Here is a 22,326-nt window from a genome sequence, read left to right as displayed (position 1 = left end):
ACGAACTGAAACCTCTCAAGGCCAAACATGAGGTAGCACTTGGTAAACTCACGTTTCAAGTTCAAATGGAAATTTTGTACCTCAAAAAATTGCATTGTTTATATGCAAGCAGGCCAGTAAAGTTCATATAAATTTAAAATAAATAAAGGTTCCATTTATTGTGATTCTCCACAAACATCTATTACTGTTCGGTCCTTAATGTTTATCATTACTTTCATGTTGCTCCACCTTCAGAAACTCGAACGCTTTTCATAATCTCTAATTAGCTTCTTAGCTTCTGCCTTTTCTCAACGTTGAAGTGAATGTCCAGGAGGTTTGTTATACCAGCAGTTACCTTTTGACCTGGTTTTACAGGGCCAACACCTTTTGGAGTTCCTGCATAAACAGTTTGAGCGATGCAATTAGCTAGGACCCATTGAAAGCCTCGGCCATCTAGATTGATTCTTAAGCAGTGTGTAACGAGATTCCTATAATTGCTACCTATCCTTAACATGTTTATGTGACTAAGAGAGAGAAAATTTCTAATTTGGAGAGAGATTATCTTATAAGCAGCATCAAAACGGTTTCCCCAGCAACAACGACTAGCCGCACGAAAAGTTGGACTCAACAACAATTAAGGGTGAATTGCAACCAAAACAGAAGGAAACATTGTTTTTGTGTGCATAGCTTTTATAGATTAATTCGTCATCAACTGAAAGATGATGATGACAGGGAACAAAGAATTTCCTCCCCTGAATATATAGCTCCCAACTCTTAGAAACGACAGGAAACTAATGATAAGCATCGCATAAGGAACAGAAACTTAAATACCTTAGTATGATAAGGAAAAGGGGCCCATTTTTATAACCATTACAAACCAAAACACCAGCAATTCATAATCTGCAACAAACACAACTAATATACCTGCTAATATGTGTCCCTATTGATCAACAAGAAGATTAAAGCATAAAATCAACGGAAAAATACCTGTCAATATGACATCTCCTTCAAAAAGTGTCATGATACTACTTATGTGACTAATGAGAAATGGAATCTTAAATATCATATCCTTGGTCGAACCTTTCTGCCTAAATTCTTCATCTACCTGCGTGACCAAACAATAGGAACGCCATCTTAAGTACAAAAAAGTAAGGCTACTTTTAAAAAGCACATGAACAAGTGGTAAAGCTATGAACCTTCAGCCATAGTTCCAAATTGTCAGGGTCTGGTATCGCAGTCTTGGGCAGCTGCATGATTATTAGGACGAGTCAAAGGAGAGAAAATGCTTGAAAACACAGCTAAAAGAAATTGCAGCTCAGAGACAAGAACTGTGAATCAGGTAACTAGCTGAAATTCTCCTGCTCTTAATTCAAAACTTCTCAAATGAATGATGGTTACATACATTTGACCATCTAAAGGATCAGGTTTGACAATATATTTGACTCTGAAAATGCTCAATGTCCTTTCAAATTCTTAAATTATTTACTATAAATCAGAATGAAAATTTACTGCGCAACTTCACTTAAATCGCTCCATCTTCACATCACATGATTAAAAGTATTTGTCTGAATCAATATCCTTTTATCTTTATTATTTACTCACATAGTAATCCAAGCATATAGCTAAGAGAACTGATTGGAATCTATATTAGAGAAGCACAGATATTATATGACCTAAATATTTTGTCTTACAACAGAACTGATTGGCGTGAAGGTATCTTGCCCTTTAGCTACTGTCCATGGAAGACCTGCAGACTGGGAAAAGGAAATAACTTTAAATTAAAACGAAAGCAGAAAAAACACTACCATTTCCAATCAAACTCAATTGTCACTGATTTCTTAAAAAAAAAAAACCAAATTTTTTTAACTACCAAAGAACAAGATCAACACTAGGATTTCTGAGTTTTTTCAATGTGACCCAGAAATTGATTTTGCTAGCCAAGTTTTAGTAACAAAAATGCAACTAGGATTTATTACCTTTGCAGAAGCTTGAATTTCCCGGGCAGTCATATCCAGAGCAAGAGCATAACCTTAATTAACGATCCAAAAAAAATCAGTAAAAATCCACATTTCAAAATCTTCAAAATTCCAAAATAAGAAAAAAAATAAAAAAATAAAAATCATAATCTTCAAACAAATTATGAAAAATCTACCTCCAACATAATCCATGGCGGAGGCTTCAGGAATATCGCGAGCTTTCTGGCCGATCACGACGGCCAGCTCCACCTCATGGTCCAAAGACTCTAACGGATGCGGAATCTCGATGGTCCCTCCGTTTTCCAAGTAAGACGACGTCGGTTTCAGAAACAGAACCGGTTCCTTGGGAACGGCGTTTCCGAGTTCTTTGGCATGAGCCGCGTAGTTTCTGCCGACGGCGATGATCTTGGTCCCAACTTGAAGAAGCTTCTGATACGTCGTCGATGCCATCTTCAAAGTCCCACACTTTGCTACCACACTCTCTCTCTTCTTTACGCTCGGAAACAGAGAAGAAAGAGGCGCAGTCGCAGCTTGTATATATGGTATGCTCCGCATATTACAACTAGTTCTACCAGAAACCAATTTTTTTTTTTTTTCAATTATTATTTTTTACTTATTGACCTTTCAATATGGACTATTTTTTAGCATTGTCATTGAACTAAATGCCAGATTAGCATTCTGGTTGGTTGTTACTTCACTTCAAAAATATTGTTATTACCTTTTTGACAAAAAGACTTACTTCAATAGACAGACCCAGAAAAAAAAAAAAAAAAGTTAAGAGAATTGGCAGAAAAATTAAAGACAAAAGCATTTAATATTTACGTGATAATTACAAATCATATCTAAAAATCCTTTCTTTTGACTACCCACCAAGTGAAAATCCTTTCTTTACATGGAATTCCTTTTGCAAAATCTTACATGTCACATCAGCACAGTTAGTTCCTGTGAATACAAAATCATAATTCAAAAGTTAATGATAAATTATGTACAACAAGAACTGATGGCAAGTGTATATATAATATATGTCTATATATTTACAGTTTCTTTGTGGGGATTGTGCGTGCTGGTTTGCTGAGAATTCCTGATCGAAGACTTGTTTCTTCTTTCCTTTGCAAGAAGAATGGCACATTTGCATGTAAAGAATAGAAGTAGCAGTCCAAGACAGAACACCATGATGAATTCAATGATGATGGCCGATCCTAAAGCTGTAGACCAGACAGTTCCAAGTTTGTTAGTTCTCTTAGTCTCATATTTAGGACAGACCTAAATGGTTTTCTATAAATAATGCAAAATTCTACATACAATGGGTACTCAAAAAATTTGACTGTGCCTTGACCTCAGAAAATTTGCAAAAACCTCTTACCATGAGCTACAACTGAATTTATTGGCTTTCTTCTTATTAGATTAATAGAAGCCTCAGTGTATAAAGGCACTGATATCTTGTCAGCACAATCTGGATAACATCCATAATTTCCCATGTCATTTACTGTCACTGTTAAAACAGCACCATGTTCTCCACCCTGATTAAAAAAAAAAAAAAATTGCAATCAAATGCCGGATCTGGTTTACAATTTGAATTCAGAAACATATACTGCTGGTGTTATGGAAGCAAACTAGTGAAAAATGTTTCATAAAAAGCAAAATAACGATTAGTTAATTTGGCATAACCAAAATATAAAAGAACTGCAAAAATATTGAGCAACAGTGACGACTTATCACTAACAAGTCAAAAGAAAAAAAAAAGGTATTACTCACTTCATAGGACAGCTGTTTCATTACAGAATTGCAGTCACTAATTGTTCCGCGAAATCTAACTCCATTAGCTTTGACCATAAAATGTTTTGAGATAGCAACATATGTCTGAAGAGGTTGCCACTGATAACTATTCTTCATCTTCAGTTCAGTTGTATTGATGAGCTCGGATGGCAAATTAGTTACTAGAAATCCATCATTAACCTCCACAGAAAAGGTTACCATAAAAAGAGACTCAGAAGCTGAAAAACAAACCCATTCCATTCATTCAACATGTAAGTAATATTCCTTGAGAAGTATGATGCTTTTAGTTTTAGTAAAATCTGAAACATATGTTATTAGTCGTACCAGGGAAGCCACGGAGATCAGGGTCTCCAATGGAAAAGTCAAACTTGTCCCTTTTTTCATCATATATCAATGTCTCATCCTCATTACTCTTCAACATAATAAGTTCAGGGACGTTAATAAATGGGGGATCATTAATAGGTTCCACAATAACTGGAATATCCAAGTTATTTACTCCATTTCTGTTCCTCATAGAGACTCGAACTGTATCGCGGCCATAAAAGTTCTCATTTCTGATTTAAAGTTACAGAAAAAATTACTCATATAGAATAATTAAAGCATGAAGTATAACTTCAATTTGAAATTGAGATTATATGAAAAAAAAGTGAACATAGATCAGTAGGTAGTACCCAAAATACTGGATTGACTTGAGGGCAAAATTGACAACTTCCACAGTACCCTCCATGACCAAACCATTTGCTTCCTCATCTCCCCTGTATATAGAGAATCCACTCCATGGTGACCAAAACTGCATTAGCATAGGAGATAACAGTACGGTCCCAGATCTTGCACTGAGTTTAACAGAGATGTTCTCCATCATATCAGAATATCTTATCTCAAACCCAGCAAAACCACTGCAAAGAACCGGAATTACACTTACACCAAAAAGAAGGTCCTAATAAAGCATAAATCCATGCATTACTTTAGAGAAAACAGTAGCTTACCCGAATCTGGGACTAATCATGTCTTCAGTTGCTTGCAATTCACTTGGAAAGGAAACAAACTGGGGTGGGATTGTGAGAACAGATATACTTACAGCAGCAGTGGCAAGATTTCCATTTATATCAGAAATTGTGTACTCAAAAGTATCATTCCCATAATAATCTTTACAAGGTGTATAGCGAAAAAGCCTTCCATATTGTAGGAGTGAACCATGAATTGGCTGACAATATACCACATATAAAAGGAAGTCAGAAGGCGATGGTGAGGTTAGTTAATCCAGTTGTTCATCCTAACCTCAAACATCATAGAAACTAAGTAAACATCTCTTTCGGGAGAGAAGCGAAGGATCATACTTGTGAGAAATTGAGAATGCTTGCATTGTCACCAGCAATGTAGTCATTTTCCAAAGCATCAAAAGCGATTGACTCATCTTCCCAAACAGATATATTATCACTGTAGGCTCTGGGAAAATATTCACCTATAAGAGAATGGAAAAATCAACCAGATTAAGCAGGAGGAGAAATGTTTACTCTTAGTGCTCATTTGTTATTGTATATTCTTTTAAAACAAAAAAGAAAAACAGAAAACTAAAAGCATAAACATAACGAGCTATAAGTTGTCGGTTAATAAACTTGCCACTATAAACATTGACCCCAAATGGGCATGGGGGCAAGCGACTGCTATCAAATGAAGCACACATTTGATAGGTTCCAATACCCTCAGCCAGATAATGACCCGTGTACGAACCATCATTGTTATCCAAAAACATCCCACTTGAAAAACCTGAAGCGTTGATAGAAGCAATCTCTAGTTTCAGCCTTGATTGTTGCGACAAGACAGGGTTAGAAAATGAATCCATGAGCTGCGCTACTACTTCATTCATTATCATCTTTGGAACCTTAGGAGAAAATTTTACAACTCCCGAAAGTGATATATTAACCTCACCTGCAGCTTAGTAAGAAATCATTCATCATATGTTGAAACCATTTAAAACAATAACAGGACGGTGTTGATTACAGTAAGCAACTAAATTCTTATCAAAGTTTGTGTTGGGATATAATTTGATACAAAACTATGAGATTAAGAGGACTGAAACTGCAAACTACATTTTCGATTATGTCTGACATCCATTTTCCAAACTTCTGTTAATTGTAAAGGTTGATGACGAGTATCAAGTTGTTGAATTTGGAACTTTTCATTGGCAAATTGATTGTGTATTCAATGAAGAAAAATACCTGCTCTAACTTCTTTTATAAATGAATGACCCCCATTCAGAATAATATTTCCACAGGATACAAGAATTCGATAAATCCCACTCCTCTGAGGTGTATAGACCACATTAAAGGCAGTGGCAACAATTGTTGAGCTCCCAATAGACTGAACTTCCAGAAGACGGTGTTTTAGATATCATCATAATCTCAAGCCTAAAAACTTCAAATAAACACATATAGAAACGTGCTTAAGAATGCACTTCTTACATAATTACCCGGATCAAAAGATGGTGCAGGAGCAATTTCTATTTCACCATTGATCCCATATCTTAGTCCTCTTTCAGCTGTACTCTCTATTTAAACATAAAAGATTTCTTAAAATAATACCAAACAATTTAATCAGAAGGAAACAATAAAATATGTTTGCTAGATTGCTTGTACCGTTGACTATTTGTATAGGATATATGGTTGGTTGCACACCATAAGAGTCGATTTCTCTTACAATTTCTACCTGAAGCCTTTCGACTTCAACTGGGGAAGGATAATGATAAATATCATTCAAATAAACGGAGAAATATGCGATTTCACCAGCAGTTGAATTATTCAAACCAGATCCATTGACAATACTGTTAGATCCATTGCAATAACCTGTTCGAGCATGGAAATGACAATCTTTACCAATCAAAAGAGGCGAAGAAAAAGGAAGAATGATGAAACAATATGCTAAAGGCAAAAGAATGGCAATGAAGGAAACAAGAAAAAGAATTGGGCAAGCTTAACACCAGCAGGGTTTTTGATAAAAAGAGTTAGTGAAGAGAAAACACACACCAACAAAGACGGTATAAGCATATGGCATGTTAGAGATTCTTTTCTTATGCTTCATATCAGATATTGTGAGCAAAAAGTTCCCTGGTTCTGTATTACTGAAAGAAAACAACTGAATTCCAGCCTTCACTTCTTTAAAGTGCAAATCTGCCACTGGTATAGACAAATTTGTCTCCTTCTCAACAACTTCAGCATCGAATAGATATAGCCCTGGAACAAGGTTCCCATGCTGATCTTGTTGGTGTATGAAGATTTCCATCTTGGATAGTAATTGCCATGCATTTGGTTCGTAGTTCCATTTGGCCACACAATTGGATACTTCAAGGGGCCCTAATTCAGCCGAGTCAAGAATTTGTCATAATTTCTTTCAAAGAGAAGAAGACAAACAGGACAGACTCACATCGCAAAACCCATTTTCATAACGTTCTTGCATATAAAATTAAGACAAATATTACAACAGAAAAAGAAAGGACGACAAAATCAACAACAAGCCAATATTGCATTTCAAGCTGGTAAAAACACCTCTGGATTTCATCAGAAACATGGAAAAAGGAAACATATTGTTCGATCTTCTATATAAAACATAGAAACGTAAAAATTAGAACTAGAATGTCTGACATTGTACATCACCTGGATTCACCTTAAATGGTAGCGGAGACCCATTCAAGGTTTGATTCCCACCGTGCACATTCAAGAACTGATTTCCAGCTATGACCACAACAAACTCAAGAATGATATAACCATATTCGTTCCAACCAACATAACTGATGTTTGGAACACTTGCAATAGAACCATTTGTATAAAAAGCAGATACAGTAAAGTTATGTAAACTTGGGTCTTCGCTGGTGTTAGTGATATTATTCCCAAATGCATCTTTTGGAAGTACCAGAAGTCTAGCTTTACTCCCTGCTTCAAACTCATTAACATAACCCATCCAAGAAGCAACACAAACAGATGGATAGATTTTACCTTCAATACACAACAGAAAAAGTAAAAACCAAATAACTTCTAAAGAAACCATTTAAACAAATTTTCAAGCATTTATTGTTTATTAATACAGAGGAAACATAAAAAGTTCAATTCCCGAAATGGAATATAAACAAAATCTAAACCTGGTTCAACTTGGAAATGCAGGGACGAATCTAACACTTCATAATGATCCTCGTTGATAATCACGTTGAATAAACCAGAAGTAATCGTGGTAAAGTAGAGCTTCCAGTTTCCAGGATCCCCTCCAAAATCTGTAAGAACCCCAGATACATAAGAGCTATTTCCAAGCTTTCCGTTGACTGAGAGAATGGGCTTAAAAGTTCTCTTGTCAAGCTTGTCAAAGTTGGTCAGCACTTTGATCCTTATAGTCGCAATGTCACCTGCCTTGAATGTGTCTTTGTCGTCTAACCAACTGAATGCAAACTCGGGCTTTGTTGCATTTTCTGTAAACGAATTATAGCAAAGACTATGGTTGATCGTAGCTTTTTTATGGCAAATAATAAAAAATAATAAAAATAATAAAAAAACGAACTTGAAAGTGTAAAACCGAAAGACAAAGCCATGACTGAAATGAGTACGTGCAGGACTGCCATGAAAGAGAACCAAGAAGCGTGGATTGTGATGGGGAAAACTAAAATTGTATTTGCCAAGAGGGTGTTCATCAATCTTTTTAGGTTACAGAAAGGTGGTGGTGGTAGAAGTGGTAGTATGGGAGTAATCGTGGCCGTTGGATTTCTTTGAGTCGGTTGGTGACAGTTGGAAGCGGTTTGCATGTGCAGTTTCTTTCTCCTTATTTTTCTCTCTCGTCAAAGTTCCATAACTCCCTGTTCGCATCTTTCATCTTATCGGTGTTTCATTAATAATTTAATGCATATTATTCAATAGATTTTAATGAATTATACTTGGTAGTTCCAACCCAGAAAACTTGTACGAAGAGCGGTTTAAACGACTGATGTTTTCTTTTCATTAGCTTAAAAAATCTGGCAAAATTCGATGAAAATGATAGCTTAACACCTCTACCTACCTATGGCTATGCCATGAGAGCATAATTATTTATGGAAATATAGGTATTTGGGATAATTTGTAATGTTCAAAAAATACAAAAACAAAAAACAAAAAGCAAAAAAAAAAAAAATCTGGCAAAATTCAATCAATTACAGTTGCCTGGTTTTCTAACCCTCCAGGCAGAACGCCGAGCGATGAAATGAACATTTCAACAGCGTAACTGAGAAAGCAATTTGACTATCGTGGCAGATTACTCTATCACAAGCCTCGGACCATTGAAAATTGAACATCGAAACGGTGCCAAAATATACACTTCAAACACTAAAACAGAAACGCGGAATCAATTTAAAGAAAGTAACACCACCAAAATCCAAAGAAACATCATCTTCGAAAATAAGTACTTATATAAGTTATATCATTTTCTCATACCAATTGAAAAGATAGAAGTGAATAACAAAAGGTAAAACAAAAACAAGTCTACTCAGAGTTCAAACGCTGAACTACAAAACAAATGAGGGAGAAACAACGCTTGTAAATTTTCCTCTGGGGTACAGATGGAATTAACCACTTTAAACCTTGAATCCTCTGCTGTTTCTTCTACCCCTAGCTCTCTCAAACTTTCTTCCCTTTGATCGCACATAAGGTTTAGTGTGGCTGTGTGGGACACCTGGAGCTCTACCAAAATGTTTCACTGCCTCACGAGCATTCTTTGGACCTCTAAGAAGAACCTATACGCATGTAGGACAACATAAGACCAATTAGCATTGCCAGCAATTTACATGCATAATAACATATCAATTACTCCACCATGGATTATGAGATCATGCATACAAATCCGAACCATAAGAGTAAGCCAATTAATCCGAGTAATCAAGGCCAACGAGCAACTTCACGAGTAGATCTTCAAAACAACAAATAGGTCTTCCAATACATGGGAAAATAATCAGAATGTCTAACCAAAAGGCCAGCAAATGTAATATCAAACCCTTATGCCTCAATTCAGGTTGTAAAGAGTTAGAAGAAAGCCTTATTGACCAAAAACACAATTGCCATAGTTTGGTTACATCAAGCATAAGGCACTATGTTTGATATTAAAATAACAAAGCTCTTAACCAAATGATTAAAAATCTCTCAAACTAACAGTACTTAACAATCAAACTTGAATTTGCAAAGTGCATATTCAATTTACAAGAAAAAGTCAATCTATTAGCACATTCTGCAGCCACTAAGGGATAAAACTCTGTACAAGTAGTGAAAATCGTCAATTTTACACAACAATTATATATTTACATGGCATTTACAATCAGCACAGACATTTCTAACAACTAAAACAACATATATCAGCTTAGTACTAGAAAACTTTATCGGTTCTAATGACAAAACATATAACAACTGCCAAAATGCCAATGCAATTTAATCGATGATTAAAAAATAAATACACAATATATATTGTTATTGTCCATACCGTGTTCTGACCCAGAGGAGCCCTAAGAGCCAGCTGATCAAATGTCAAACATTCTCCGCCAGCCTTCTCAATCCTGGCCCTTGCAGTCTCTGTGAACCTCAAAGCGGTCACCTTCAGAGCTGGCACCTCATGAACCCTGATATCATCTGTTACAGTGCCCACAATCACTGCAATCTTTCCTTCCTGTGTAAACCAAACAAGCAGAACACCATTACAACCTCATTTCAATAAACCCAAAATTAATCCAATCCAAATAAACTAATCCAGAATTGCAAGAAACACAAACCTTTCCTTTCATGAACCTGATCAGCCTAGAGAGCGATAACGGAGCCTTGTTGGTCTTGCTCATGAACAAACGCTTCAATATCACCGCATTGAATTTGCTTCCAGTTCTCCTTACGAGAAACCTGTAAAGCTGATAACAAAACAAAATAATCCACACATCAAAAACTAATAATAGTAATAATAAACAAGCAATCCCAGATCCAAGTTCTTCTGCTAAAAAGAAAGCATTTTTATTTTTCTACCAAAAAAGGTGACACACCTTGACAATGAGTTTCAGATAGATATCATCGGATTTCGGAGCAAGTCGCTTGGTTCTCTTGCTTTTGCCACCGGCGACCAAATCAATCCCCTGTGGAGAACAAAAACAAAGAAGAACATAAAGTTAGAAAAACAGCGTAGTAAAGGAGATGATAAAAAGAAAACAACGTTACAGTTGGTTTGAATTTTTCTATTTGGCTATCATTTTTCTTCCCGAGAACCAAACAAGAACTAGGGTTTCTTCCATGAGGAACATGAAAGTACCATTTCTTTTCGAAGGGTTTTGCTGAAGAGGTTTTGCTCTTGGGAGGCGCGGCTGAAGAAGAAGTGTGATGAGTTTGTGTAGTTTTATTTGTTAGCAGAGACGGCTAGGGTTTTTCACTGGCCTGGTGTGAGTGATTTTGTGCTGCCGGTTTCATTTTAGTATCTAATCACACATCTCCACGTGGAAATTTTATTTTTTTATTAAATTCTTTTATCGTAATTGATATTAGAATTTAGAGTGAAAATTTACAAACTTTTTTTTTTACTTCTCAATTTACGAACTTATCCCTTTAATTTTACAAAACAATTTTTTTTTTGCAAAAAATAAAATAAAATTGCAAACATATTCCTTCCATCCTTAAGAAAAATAAAAATAAATTAAATATTTATTTTATTATCATTTAAGTTGATTATCTTTAAATGGATATAGCTTATTATTTACTAATGTCATTGTAAATTTGTCCTTAATTTTATTATATAGGATTTTTGTCTCCACATCCAAAAACAAATTGTATAAATTTGCTCCCACAATAAATCAAAACATTCTTCAAACGATCCTTTAACAAGAAAGCAGAAGAAACTTTATGAATATTCTTTTTTTTTTTTTTTTTCTTCCTTAAAAGGGATTGTTATATTAACCAAAACAGGGAAGATACAGCAATATAACCAAATCAGGGAGAAGCAGCCGAGCTTCTTTCTTGATTAACAGCCTTGTCAAACTGATCAAAAAAAGACAAAGGTGGAAAGACGCATAAATGATGGTTCAACAGACTCCACTTTGAAACTAAATGAGCTAACCCGTTAGCTTTTCTTGGTATCCAAGTAAATGAGATAGCACGAAAAGAGAACGTAAATCTAAATTTTTCTTCATATATCCGGCAGTAGACCAATGGCAAGAGATACTGGAAGGATTGTTGAGACTTTGAATAATAGCATCACTTTCGCAGCAGATGCTGGGATGGCCTCCTTCAATAGCCAACTGGACCGGTTTTAGAAGTCCATCTGCTTCTGCTGCTTCAGGGAAGCCAAGATTGATGGTGAACGACTTGAGCATTATGACTTCACCCTCGTGATTTCGCATTACCACTCCTATACCAGCAGAATTATCCTTTACAGAAGCATCGCAGTTAACTTTGATGAATCCATGCAGGGGTCGGCTCCATGAATTCGTCACCACCTTTCTAGAAGAGGAATTAAGCCGGTGAACACTATTAATCGACAAAAGCTTCTTGTGTTCTTCAAATCTACTAAACAGTGCCTGACTTCCTCTTCTAAAGTTGGTCTCTTGTCTTCAAATAGAATGAGATTCCGCAACTTCCATAGCCAATAAAAAATGAGGACAGAAAACAAGAAAAACGAGCTGCTATCTTCAGTGTGAACTGGAAGGACATCAAATGGTTTGGTCAAGAGAGTGAGGTGGTTATCTAGGCCACTGACCTGGTAACTTTCTGTTAGAGTTAGTGACCCGAATTCTTATTGACCCGACCCGAAAAACTCGCGGTGCGACTCATTTTGGGGAAACTAATTTTGGAGAAAAATTTGGGGCTCTGTGGTGGAAGCGGAGATCTCGGGCCGATAGGGTTTCTTCTGTACTATATATATTTAGTTTTCGGCTGTAATTAGGGTTCAAGGTATCGCGCAGTCAGGCTCACCTTTTGTACCAATCTTTCGATATTGGATTTGCTTCTTCCTGCCCGTGGTTTTTCCCGTCAAGGGTTTCCACGTAAATTGTGTGTCTATTCTTCGCTTTCTTTGTTTTCGTTGCTATTTGTTTTTCTCCCAATTACGTAACAAGTGGTATCAGAGCCGCGTCGATCTATTTGGGAATTTTTTTTTTTTTTTTTCGATCATGGCAACAAAGTTCGACATTGAGAAATTTGAGCGCAACATGAGTTTCTCCATGTGGCAAGTCAAGATGAAGGCGATTTTGACACAGAACGGTTTACACAAGGCGTTGGTTGGCAAGGAGCAGATGCCGTCTTCGTGGGATGCCGAAAAGAAAGCCGAGGTTGATGAGCGTGCCCTATCCACCATTCAGCTATGCTTGTCCAATGAAGTTTTGAGGGAGGTCCTTGATCAGAAGACAACAAAGGGCTTATGGGACAAGTTGGAATCTTTGTACATCACAAAGAATCTCACAACGAAACTGATTGCGAAGCACCGTCTATACACCCTTTCTATGGTTGAAGGTACATCTATTAAAACACACATAGATGATTTTTCTACTATTTTGTTGGATCTGGCAAACATGGACATTAAATATGATGATGAAGATCAGGCCCTAATGCTACTGCGTTCCTTACCTCCATCGTATAAAAATTTTAGGGAGACTTTGATTTACAGTAATAAAACCCTAAAATTGGAGGATGTGAAAGCTTCTTTATATTCTAAGGAGTTGTTTGATAAGGAGTTGACCAGCAGTTCGGATAACAATAATTTTGGGAGTTCCGGAGGAGAGGGTTTGATTGTTAGAGGTAGAACATCATCTAGAGATCAAAATAACAATGGTGGTAGTCGGCCAAGATCGAAGTCAAGGTTCAGAAACCTTATTTGTCACTACTGTAAGAAAAAGGGGCACATCAAAACTGAATGTCGTAAGCTTCAGAATAAAAATAATGAAAAGAGTAAGGAACATGCCGAAGCCAGTGTCGCACATGAGGAAATTGAAGATGGAGATGTTTATTCAGTGACTGAGGATAGTTCGGGCAAGCAGGGATGGATTTTGGATTCAGCCTGTTCGTTTCACATCTGTCTCCATAGGGATTGGTTCTCTTCTTATGTTCTGGTGGATAAAGGTGTTGTGCTGATGGGAGATGATCATCCTTGCTGTGTCATCGGCATTGGAACTGTAAGGGTGAAGATGCATGATGGAATTATTAGAACACTATCTGAGGTACGTCACGTTCCAGATATGTCTAAAAATTTAATTTCTTTATCTGCTTTGGACAAGTCTGGTTGTTCTTTTGCTGGTGGAGGTGGAGTTTTGAGGGTTCTGAAGGGTGCTTTGGTGGTGATGAAAGCTAGCCTGGTTGGTACATTATACAAGCTACAGGGTTCTGTGGTAATGGGGTCGGCTGCTGTTTCAGTGTCCATGTCAGATTCGGATGTTACTCGTTTGTGGCATATGAGATTGGGCCATATGAGTGAGAAAGGTTTGGCGATGTTGAGCAAACGGAGTTTGCTTGGTGATCGGAGTATCTCGAAGTTGGAGTTTTGTGAACATTGTGTGTTTAGGAAGCAGAAGAGAGTTAGCTTCAGTACTGGAATTCACAAAACCAAAGGTACTCTAGACTATATTCATTCAGATCTTTGGGGACCTGCACGTACTGCTTCTAAGGGTGGTGGCAGATATATGTTGACCTTCATTGATGATTTCTCCAGGAAGGTCTGGGTATATTTTTTGAAGCACAAGAATGACGTATTTGCTATCTTCAAGCAATGGAAAGCTTTGGTAGAGAAGCAGACGGAAAGAAGGGTGAAGCGCCTTCGTACAGATAATGGATTGGAGTTCTGTGATGGTGTTTTCAATGAGTTTTGTAGAAACGAAGGGATCGTTAGACATCTCACAGTTAGAGGAACTCCGCAGCAAAATGGTGTGGCTGAGCGGATGAACAGAACTCTTATGGAGAAAGTCCGATGCATGCTGTCGAATTCTGGGTTAGCACAGGACTTTTGGGCAGAAGCAGCTGCTACAGCTTGTTACTTGGTGAATCGTTCTCCATCGGCAGCAATCGATTGCAAGACTCCTGAAGAGGTATGGTCTGGAAAACCTGCTAATTATCTAGATTTGAAGGTATTTGGATGCCCTGCCTATGTTCATGTTAATGATGGTAAGCTTGAGCCTAGATCGAAGAAGGGCATATTTCTTGGTTACCCGCAGGGTGTAAAAGGATATAGAGTTTGGCTTCCTGATCCAAAGTCATCTAAGGTTGTGATTAGCAGGGATGTTGTGTTTGATGAGATGGCAATGCTGCATCCGAAAAAGGAGCTCGTTGTTTCAGACAGTGTGCCAAAGCAGGTGGAGTTTAGGGTGGAGGAAGTAAGTACTTCACAGAATGGTTCAGTTTCAGGCCCATTTGAGACACCCACTCATGTGGAAGAACAGAGAATTGAGGAGGTGCAGGAGCATTCGATTGCCAAGGATAGACCTCGCAGGGAGATCAAGAAGCCCTCTAGTTTAGCAGACTATGTCACTTTTGCTTGTGTTGCAGCACAGGAGATCGAGAGTCCCAGTGATCCTTGCAACTATCATGAAGCCATTTCATGTGAGGATTCTGCAAAGTGGTTAATTGCTATGCAGGAAGAGGTGGAGTCGCTTCATAAGAACCACACTTGGGAGTTAGCATTACCTCCAGAGGGTAAGAAGATTGTGGGATGCAAGTGGGTCTACAAAAAGAAAGAAGGCATCCCTGGTGTTGAAGATGCGAGGTACAAAGCACGTTTAGTAGCGAAGGGGTATTCACAGGTACAGGGAGTTGATTTTAATGATATATTTTCCCCTGTCGTTAAACATGCTTCTATTCGTGCTTTGTTAGCGCTAGTTGCTATGCATGATTTAGAGTTGGAGCAACTAGATGTGAAGACCGCTTTCTTGCATGGTGAGCTTGAGGAGACAATTTATATGCAGCAACCCGAAGGTTTCGAGGTTGAAGGAAAAGAGGATCATGTGTGTTTGTTGAAAAGGTCCTTGTATGGTTTGAAGCAATCCCCTCGTCAGTGGTACAAGCGGTTTGATGGGTTTATGTTTAGCCATGGCTATTCTAGAAAATAGATACTTTATGTTGATGATATGCTGATAGTGGCCAAGAAGAAATCCGATATCAACAGATTGAAAGCAGAATTGAGTGGTGAATTTGAGATGAAAGATTTGGGAGCGGCAAAGAAGATTCTTGGTATGGAGATTGAGAGAGATAGATCTGCAGGTAAACTTTTCTTGACTCAAAGATCTTTTGTTGAGAAAGTTCTGGAGCGTTTTGGAATGAAGAACGCTAAACCTGTAAGTACTCCATTAGCTACTCATTTTAGATTGTCTGCTGATATGTCACCACAGTCGGATAGAGATATTGAGTATATGTCACATGTTCCTTATTCTAGTGCTGTTGGTAGTTTGATGTATGCTATGGTGTGTACCCGTCCTGACATTGCACATGCTGTTAGTGTTGTGAGGCAAACAACACTGGCAAGCTGTCAAGTGGATTCTAAGGTACTTGAGAGGCACTACTAACACTTGTTTAGAGTTTGGTGGAAGTAAGGAGGGTGTACGTGGATATGTTGATGCAGATTTTGCTGGGGACCTTGATAGAAGGAGGTCCACTACTGGTTATGTATTTACTCTTGGAGATACTTCTATCGGTTGGAAGTCTGTTTTGCAAGCAACAGTTGCACTATCAACTACAGAAGCTGAATATATGGCTATAGCTGAAGCGGTGAAAGAAGCTATTTGGTTAAGGGCGTTGATAAGTGAGTTGAGCTCTGAGCAGGAGAGTACGGTCATCAATTGTGATAGTCAGAGTGCTATCTATCTCACTAAGGATTAGATGTTTCACGAGAGGACAAAACATATAGATGTTCGGTATCATTTTGTACGTGATGTTATTGCTCGTGGAGATATTGTTGTCAGCAAGGTGAGTACTCATGATAATCCTGCTGACATGATGACCAAGGCACTTCCAGTAGCCAAGTTTGAGCATTGCTTGGACTTGGTTGGTGTTTGTTGTTGAGTTTTGCCTTTAGGGGCTTTTGTGGAAGAGGATGGCAACTTTTATCGAAGATTGGAGTTTTGTATGTTTTTCATTCCTTATATGGAATTCGTGTCAAGGTGGAGATTGTTAGAATTAGTGACCCGAATTCTTGTTGACCCAACCCGAAAAACTCGCGGTGCGACTCATTTTGGGGAAACTAATTTTGGAGAAAAATTTGGGGCTCTGTGGTGGAAGCGGAGATAAGGGTTTCTTCTGTACTATATATATTTAGTTTTCGGCTGTAATTAGGGTTCAAGGTATCGCGCAGTCAGGCTCACCTTTTGTACCAATCTTTCGATATTGGATTTGCTTCTCCCTGCCCGTGGTTTTTCCCGTCAAGGATTTCCACGTAAATTGTGTGTCTGTTCTTCGCTTTCTTTGTTTTCGTTGCTATTTGTTTTTCTCCCAATTACGTAACACTTTCACATCTTATACTCCAAGGGGAGGCCTTGGCAGCTTCACAGTGGAAAAATAAATGCACTTCATCGTCTTAGCACTCGCACCCATGAGGACATCCGGCATTGTTGATCTCCCAGTTGCAGCTTTGCAAGGTTGCACGTAACGTAAGTCCCTTTGAAGCCAACTTCCACATGAAATACTTTAGTCGATCATGAATTTTACTCTTCCACAAGAATTGCCACCAGTTCGAGCTAACCCCAGAAACAGGATTAATGAACTTATAAGTTGATTTAACGTGAAACGTTCTGGAATGGGATCCCGTCCACACAACCATGTCTTCTTGATTGTTGTCTGCCCAATAGATCTGCAAGATTGTCTCTGAAGAATCTTTATCAAAAAGCCTTTCAATCACCGGTTTATTCCATTGCCCATCAGGTAAAATAAGCGAATCAACCATGCCAAACTGCAAGCTTGATAAATTTGGATTGGGAGAAGGCTTGAAATTTGCGCATTTATGAATATTCTCTCTCGAGTCTTTAAGTCAAAAGTTGCTATGCATTTGTAACAAAATATAGCCAAAAAAATGCAGTTTCTAGACAAGGAAAATGATTTCAATTTCAGAAAACCTTATTTTTTGTTCGATTTAATGTTTATTTGAATAATGGATGAAGGATTATCCAATAATTATAGTCTAAAAAGTTACAGATTTCAATCATCTCAATTGCAACATAAGCAGCTCTGGATTCTCAATAAACTTCTTCCACTCGCTACAAAATCTTGCCACAGTTGCTCCATCCAGAACTCTATGATCTGCTCCGATATTAACCTGTGAAAAAAGAAAATCAGGTAAAGACCCACCAATCAGACCCATTTCACCTTCAAGAACCATATTCTTTCAAGATTAATTTACAATCTATATTCTAATCCAATTGGTAAATTTGTCCTTGCAATATTATCTACAGAAAGATCTGATAAATTGTAATATTTTAAAAAGGAATTTCAGATAAAAACTAGTTCAAATAATAGAAATCATAGGAAAATGAAGAAAGCAAATCAATGCTCACCGTCATGATTGATGCAGGATACACATTTCCATCGTCTGCAAATTGTGGAACTTTTTGAATCCGGCCAATCGCAATGATGGCAACCTCAGGCAAGTTGAGAAGAGGAGAACCAAACTTTCCACCAATAGCTCCAATATTGCTTAGAGTTATTGTTCCACCAGATATATCTCCAGGACTAAGCTTATTATCTGATGACAGCTGTTGCAACCGTGAAAGTTCCTTTGTTACCTAAAGACATGGAAGAAGACATATGTTTAACAAAATCACAAATGATAGTAGTATAGAAGGTCAATAATCAAAACAGAGAATGATTTGGCTTATTGAATGAAGATAATATGCACTTTGTCATTCTCATTTACACTTCCAGGGCATAGAGTCTGCATTCAATTGCATAGATCTAATATTTCATAATCCTGGATTTCAAGATTCAAAATCCCGGTTCCCAATAAATGAATCAAGCAGTATGTTGATGCTTTGTGCACAAAAGAGTATCAATTAAACATTAATCTAACCTCAAAGATGGAAAGGGACTGAACATTCTTAATGTTTGGCACAACTAGACCATGTGGTGTAGCCATGGCAATCCCAATATTGTGGGAACCTATAATAATCAATAATAACAATGTAGATAAATATAAAGTCAGAAATTGAAAAGAGTCTACTTTGGATATAAAGTGCGTCAAAACTGGTATGTTTAAAAGATAAAAATAAAGCATGAAAAAGAATGGAAGCAAATATAACGCACTCACTGCAATGAAAAGGCAAGTTAAGGCATAAAAAAGAAATAGATGCTGTAAGTCAAGTAGAAATAGATCTACAGACCTTTAAGAATAACCTCAAGTGAGTCCTCAACAAAACAACTATTCACTAAGGGAAATTTGCTCATAGCCATTGAAAGTGACTTTATCATTAAGGGAAGGAAAGTGTACTTCACGTTTGTATCAGAATTATTATTTTGGAAAGAATTTTTCAGTTCCACAAGTGCATTGCAATTTATCTCTTCAACATAATGGAAATGTGGAACTTTTGCAGCCATGCTCATAGACTGAACCATTTTACGTTGGAATCCCCTGAAAGAACCAAGAATAAGTAAATAACTTGCAGATAACTTCATTTCCTTTAGAAATAGAATATTCTCTAACAAAAAAGAAAAAAAAAGGTTGAAGAATAAAAGAAGAAAAAAATTTTGCTTGTACTGAGATGCAAAATGACTTTGAATATGCCAGACATCAAACTATTAACATGCGGGAAAACCACAGTGAATTAGTAAAACTATTGCTCCGCAAGAAGACAGCTTTATTATCCTTATAGGTCACCATTCAGTCATAATGATAATACAGGCGTCAGGTAGATAACAATACTGCTATAGGAATGACAATTTTTTACCCATAAAGCAGAGAAATTTATGGTAACATAAAATACATAGAAGAATAATTCCAATATTACCTTAGTGATATTGTCTTATCCTCATATTTCCATCCATCACCAGCAGATACATGTTCTCCTCCTAAGACTTGCTTGGAACTAGTAGTCGAGTCAGATGGGTCTTCAATGATTCCCTTTTGCATAGCATATTTAAGAACATCATCTTTTAAAACTCTCCCATCTATACCAGTTCCAAGAACATCATTTATATTTATGCCATATTGCTTTGCAAGGCTTCTAACAGGAGGCGTTGATAAGACTCCACTAATATCATGCCCTTTCAGCTCAGAATCTAGCGACTTAATACTTTCCAAAGCCTCACCAGTATGAATTGGAACATCAACCTGAGATTCCTCAGTGGCCAGTCTTAAAAGTGTTTCTCCAACCTGCGGTTTCATTTTAGTTTACAGGCTCAAAACAAAGTCACATATTACAGTATACCAGAAAAGAGTCAAACCAGAGTAATAGAAAAACGCTCTAATATCTTTTACTACGTTAAAATAATGTGACAAATTCACATCTATAATGAGTCAATGCTATTGTTTTAGAAAGAATCTATAAGCAAAGTTCTTATTCTTTTACTTTATTATAGATTCCTAACTTTTCTACCTAGGTAGGGATATTAGTTTAGTCAACACTAACACTCCATGATACTTGTCATTTTGGTTTGCATAACTACTAACCAAACCAGAAACAGCATTTAGAAGAACTAGTCAACTTGAAGTTCTTCTATACATGGTAACTCAAACAATTAAGGATAGTTAAAAGAATGTATTTTTAATTGCTGGGGGCATGTGAACATTAACTGACCTTCACAATATCACCAGGAATGTGAAGAATTTGGGCAACCTTTCCTTTATATCGGCTAGTTATTTCAATGGTTGCCTTGTCACTCTGAACTTCACAAAGCGGTTGAAATTCTTCAACTTCATCTCCCTGCAAAATTCATGACACTCAACATCTATTTTCTGGTCAACTTCTCTAAAGAAGAACCATGTAATTGAAAAAGAGAATGCAGGCAGAGATATGCAGCACAATAGATAATCAATTAGAAAGACCCCTACTTCACTAACAATGCAGATTGTCATGAATTCATGACAAATGTCCTTCACTGAGGAGATAGAAGCTTTTGTTCTGTCCCTTCCTCTATCCAGTTAATGGTAAAGTACAGACCAATTTATGAGGTCACAGACTTTTCCTACTACACATGTAGTTACATAGTCGTACATACTCATACTGGTCACATTTCAGCTAGTAAGCCATACTTCTCATAATTCAAATTGGAGAAAAAAGAGGTATAATCAGTAAGGAAGAAAGCAAGCTAGTAAAAAGGGACAGTATCCATTCATAATTTCAACAAGGTTCAATATACACGGATGAACAATTAATAATGGATACTTTGAATTAAACCTACTTTAATTCACACACCTCTTGTACAAACCACTTGATGAGCTCGCATTCAGCAATACCTTCACCGGTCTGTGCTAATGGTACATCAACTATTCCTCCTGCCGAAACATCAGCCAAAACTTGACTTGAATAGCAGCATTTCTTTACAAAATAAGGCATGCTCAGCTGCAAAATTGAGAACAAACAATAGGTACGCATTATCACATTGAAACCTTTAAGACATTAAGAGAGTCCATTAGGATGCAACTAACTAAGCCAAACCCTACTTTTAAGCCACCAAATTACAACAGCATGATTGACAGAATTGCGGGTCATTCATATTTAACCTTTTGGCAATGAAGTCTGTCAAAAAAAAAAAAAAAAATTCCATTTGCATAAACAGGAGTAGGAGTTGAAAAGTTAGCTCCAAAGCTTGCTTGTTCAAAGATTTACAGAGCCTATGCTGTTTAAATTAAGCCCCTAACAAACTAGTTTATTCCTCTTCTTCTACCCACTCAGAATTACAAAATTCAGAGACAAAAAAAATGATTGCTTTTGCTCCCTAAGTAATTAAAAAAAAAAAAAGAAACATACAGAGAAACAAAAAACAAAAATAAAACAATCCCTGAAGAAGGAACAGCACAAAACAGGAAATTTCAACCACAACAAAGCATCAAAACCCCAATACTTACTTTGACACCATCATAATGAGCAAAGCGAAACGACGCCGGAGCGGTTGGATATAACTGGGAAGAATAGAGCCGAAGAAATGAAGGCTTGAGCTCGGCTTGAACGTTCGGGTGGTGGGGACCACGAGAGAGGAGAGAACTCAGCCACCAGCAGCGATGACCGGAGACCCAAGCCCGGGTTGTTCGAAATATCCTCCGACCGATCATCGCTCTCCGCTCGCCGGGAGGCTTTTCAGTCGAGTTACAGCCTCAATGATTGTGTTTTGGGATTTGGGAATTTTTGAGGAAAATAAATAAAATAAATAAATAAATTTTTAAGCATAAGACAAGGTTAAGTGTGGGTCCTACCAAATTCCGACAGGGCAGTCCTCAGACGTCAGATAGATAAGCTTGCCAGTTTTTGCCATTACCGGAGTGAGTGAGATGGCAGATGGGTCTGACGTGTTATCCGTCTCTTTGTTGCAAGATATTATATTATATTTAATTGGATATATGTGGATTAAAATCCCTAAGTTCTTTTTTTTTTAAATAAAAATTAGATGTTCAATTTTGAAATTTATTTTAATATCTTTTATGGTTTTTTTTTTTTTCATATAAAAAA

General features: G+C 37.2%; 5 protein-coding genes across 10 annotated transcripts; all 5 read right to left on the bottom strand.

Annotated features, from left to right (window-relative positions):
- Positions 1–122: 122 nt before the first annotated feature.
- Positions 123–2,594, bottom strand: LOC107433161 (probable acylpyruvase FAHD1, mitochondrial). 2 transcript variants are annotated; one of them, XM_048464901.2, is made up of 7 exons: positions 2,132–2,594; positions 1,956–2,008; positions 1,671–1,733; positions 1,176–1,226; positions 967–1,084; positions 811–879; positions 324–375 (listed from the first exon to the last, which is right to left on the bottom strand). In XM_048464901.2, exons 1-6 carry the CDS (start codon positions 2,508–2,510, stop codon positions 812–814), a joined length of 732 nt encoding a protein of 243 aa, XP_048320858.1. In that variant the 5' UTR covers positions 2,511–2,594; the 3' UTR covers positions 324–375; position 811. The 2 variants fall into 2 exon arrangements, with proteins under 2 accessions (XP_015899903.2, XP_048320858.1); XM_016044417.4 differs by lacking the exon at positions 811–879 and having other exon boundaries at positions 123–375; positions 2,132–2,581.
- A 157-nt stretch (positions 2,595–2,751) lies between these two features.
- LOC107433123 (protein GAMETE EXPRESSED 2) lies at positions 2,752–9,046 on the bottom strand. 5 transcript variants are annotated; one of them, XM_048464896.2, is made up of 16 exons: positions 8,274–9,046; positions 7,864–8,184; positions 7,382–7,720; positions 6,755–7,081; positions 6,368–6,574; positions 6,194–6,279; positions 5,951–6,092; positions 5,352–5,666; positions 5,069–5,193; positions 4,718–4,935; positions 4,403–4,627; positions 4,056–4,285; positions 3,711–3,949; positions 3,319–3,475; positions 2,994–3,160; positions 2,752–2,897 (listed from the first exon to the last, which is right to left on the bottom strand). In XM_048464896.2, the coding sequence occupies exons 1-16, from the start codon at positions 8,512–8,514 to the stop codon at positions 2,877–2,879; spliced, it is 3,360 nt and encodes a 1,119-aa protein (XP_048320853.1). In that variant the 5' UTR covers positions 8,515–9,046; the 3' UTR covers positions 2,752–2,876. The 5 variants fall into 5 exon arrangements, with proteins under 5 accessions (XP_048320853.1, XP_024922274.2, XP_048320855.1 ...); XM_025066506.3 differs by having other exon boundaries at positions 5,352–5,660; XM_048464898.2 differs by having other exon boundaries at positions 5,352–5,498.
- A 69-nt stretch (positions 9,047–9,115) lies between these two features.
- On the bottom strand, positions 9,116–11,167 carry LOC107433132 (large ribosomal subunit protein eL18y). The gene is made up of 5 exons (XM_016044385.4): positions 11,019–11,167; positions 10,756–10,845; positions 10,498–10,626; positions 10,212–10,394; positions 9,116–9,474 (listed from the first exon to the last, which is right to left on the bottom strand). Exons 1-5 carry the CDS (start codon positions 11,019–11,021, stop codon positions 9,316–9,318), a joined length of 564 nt encoding a protein of 187 aa, XP_015899871.1. The 5' UTR covers positions 11,022–11,167; the 3' UTR covers positions 9,116–9,315.
- Positions 11,168–11,811: 644 nt separating this feature from the next.
- LOC132800053 (uncharacterized) lies at positions 11,812–17,615 on the bottom strand. Its single transcript, XM_060812951.1, has 2 exons — positions 17,263–17,615; positions 11,812–12,307 (listed from the first exon to the last, which is right to left on the bottom strand). Exons 1-2 carry the CDS (start codon positions 17,613–17,615, stop codon positions 11,812–11,814), a joined length of 849 nt encoding a protein of 282 aa, XP_060668934.1.
- A 132-nt stretch (positions 17,616–17,747) lies between these two features.
- Positions 17,748–22,121, bottom strand: LOC107433166 (lipoamide acyltransferase component of branched-chain alpha-keto acid dehydrogenase complex, mitochondrial). Its single transcript, XM_016044424.4, has 8 exons — positions 21,729–22,121; positions 21,076–21,222; positions 20,458–20,583; positions 19,669–20,033; positions 19,045–19,292; positions 18,735–18,823; positions 18,223–18,450; positions 17,748–17,984 (listed from the first exon to the last, which is right to left on the bottom strand). Exons 1-8 carry the CDS (start codon positions 21,930–21,932, stop codon positions 17,871–17,873), a joined length of 1,521 nt encoding a protein of 506 aa, XP_015899910.2. The 5' UTR covers positions 21,933–22,121; the 3' UTR covers positions 17,748–17,870.
- Positions 22,122–22,326: the final 205 nt, after the last annotated feature.

This window comes from Ziziphus jujuba, chromosome 11 (assembly GCF_031755915.1).
Source record: "Ziziphus jujuba cultivar Dongzao chromosome 11, ASM3175591v1".
NCBI lineage: Eukaryota > Viridiplantae > Streptophyta > Magnoliopsida > Rosales > Rhamnaceae > Ziziphus > Ziziphus jujuba.
Note: the sequence above shows the minus strand (reverse complement) of the source record. Positions and strands in the feature narration are given on the sequence as shown.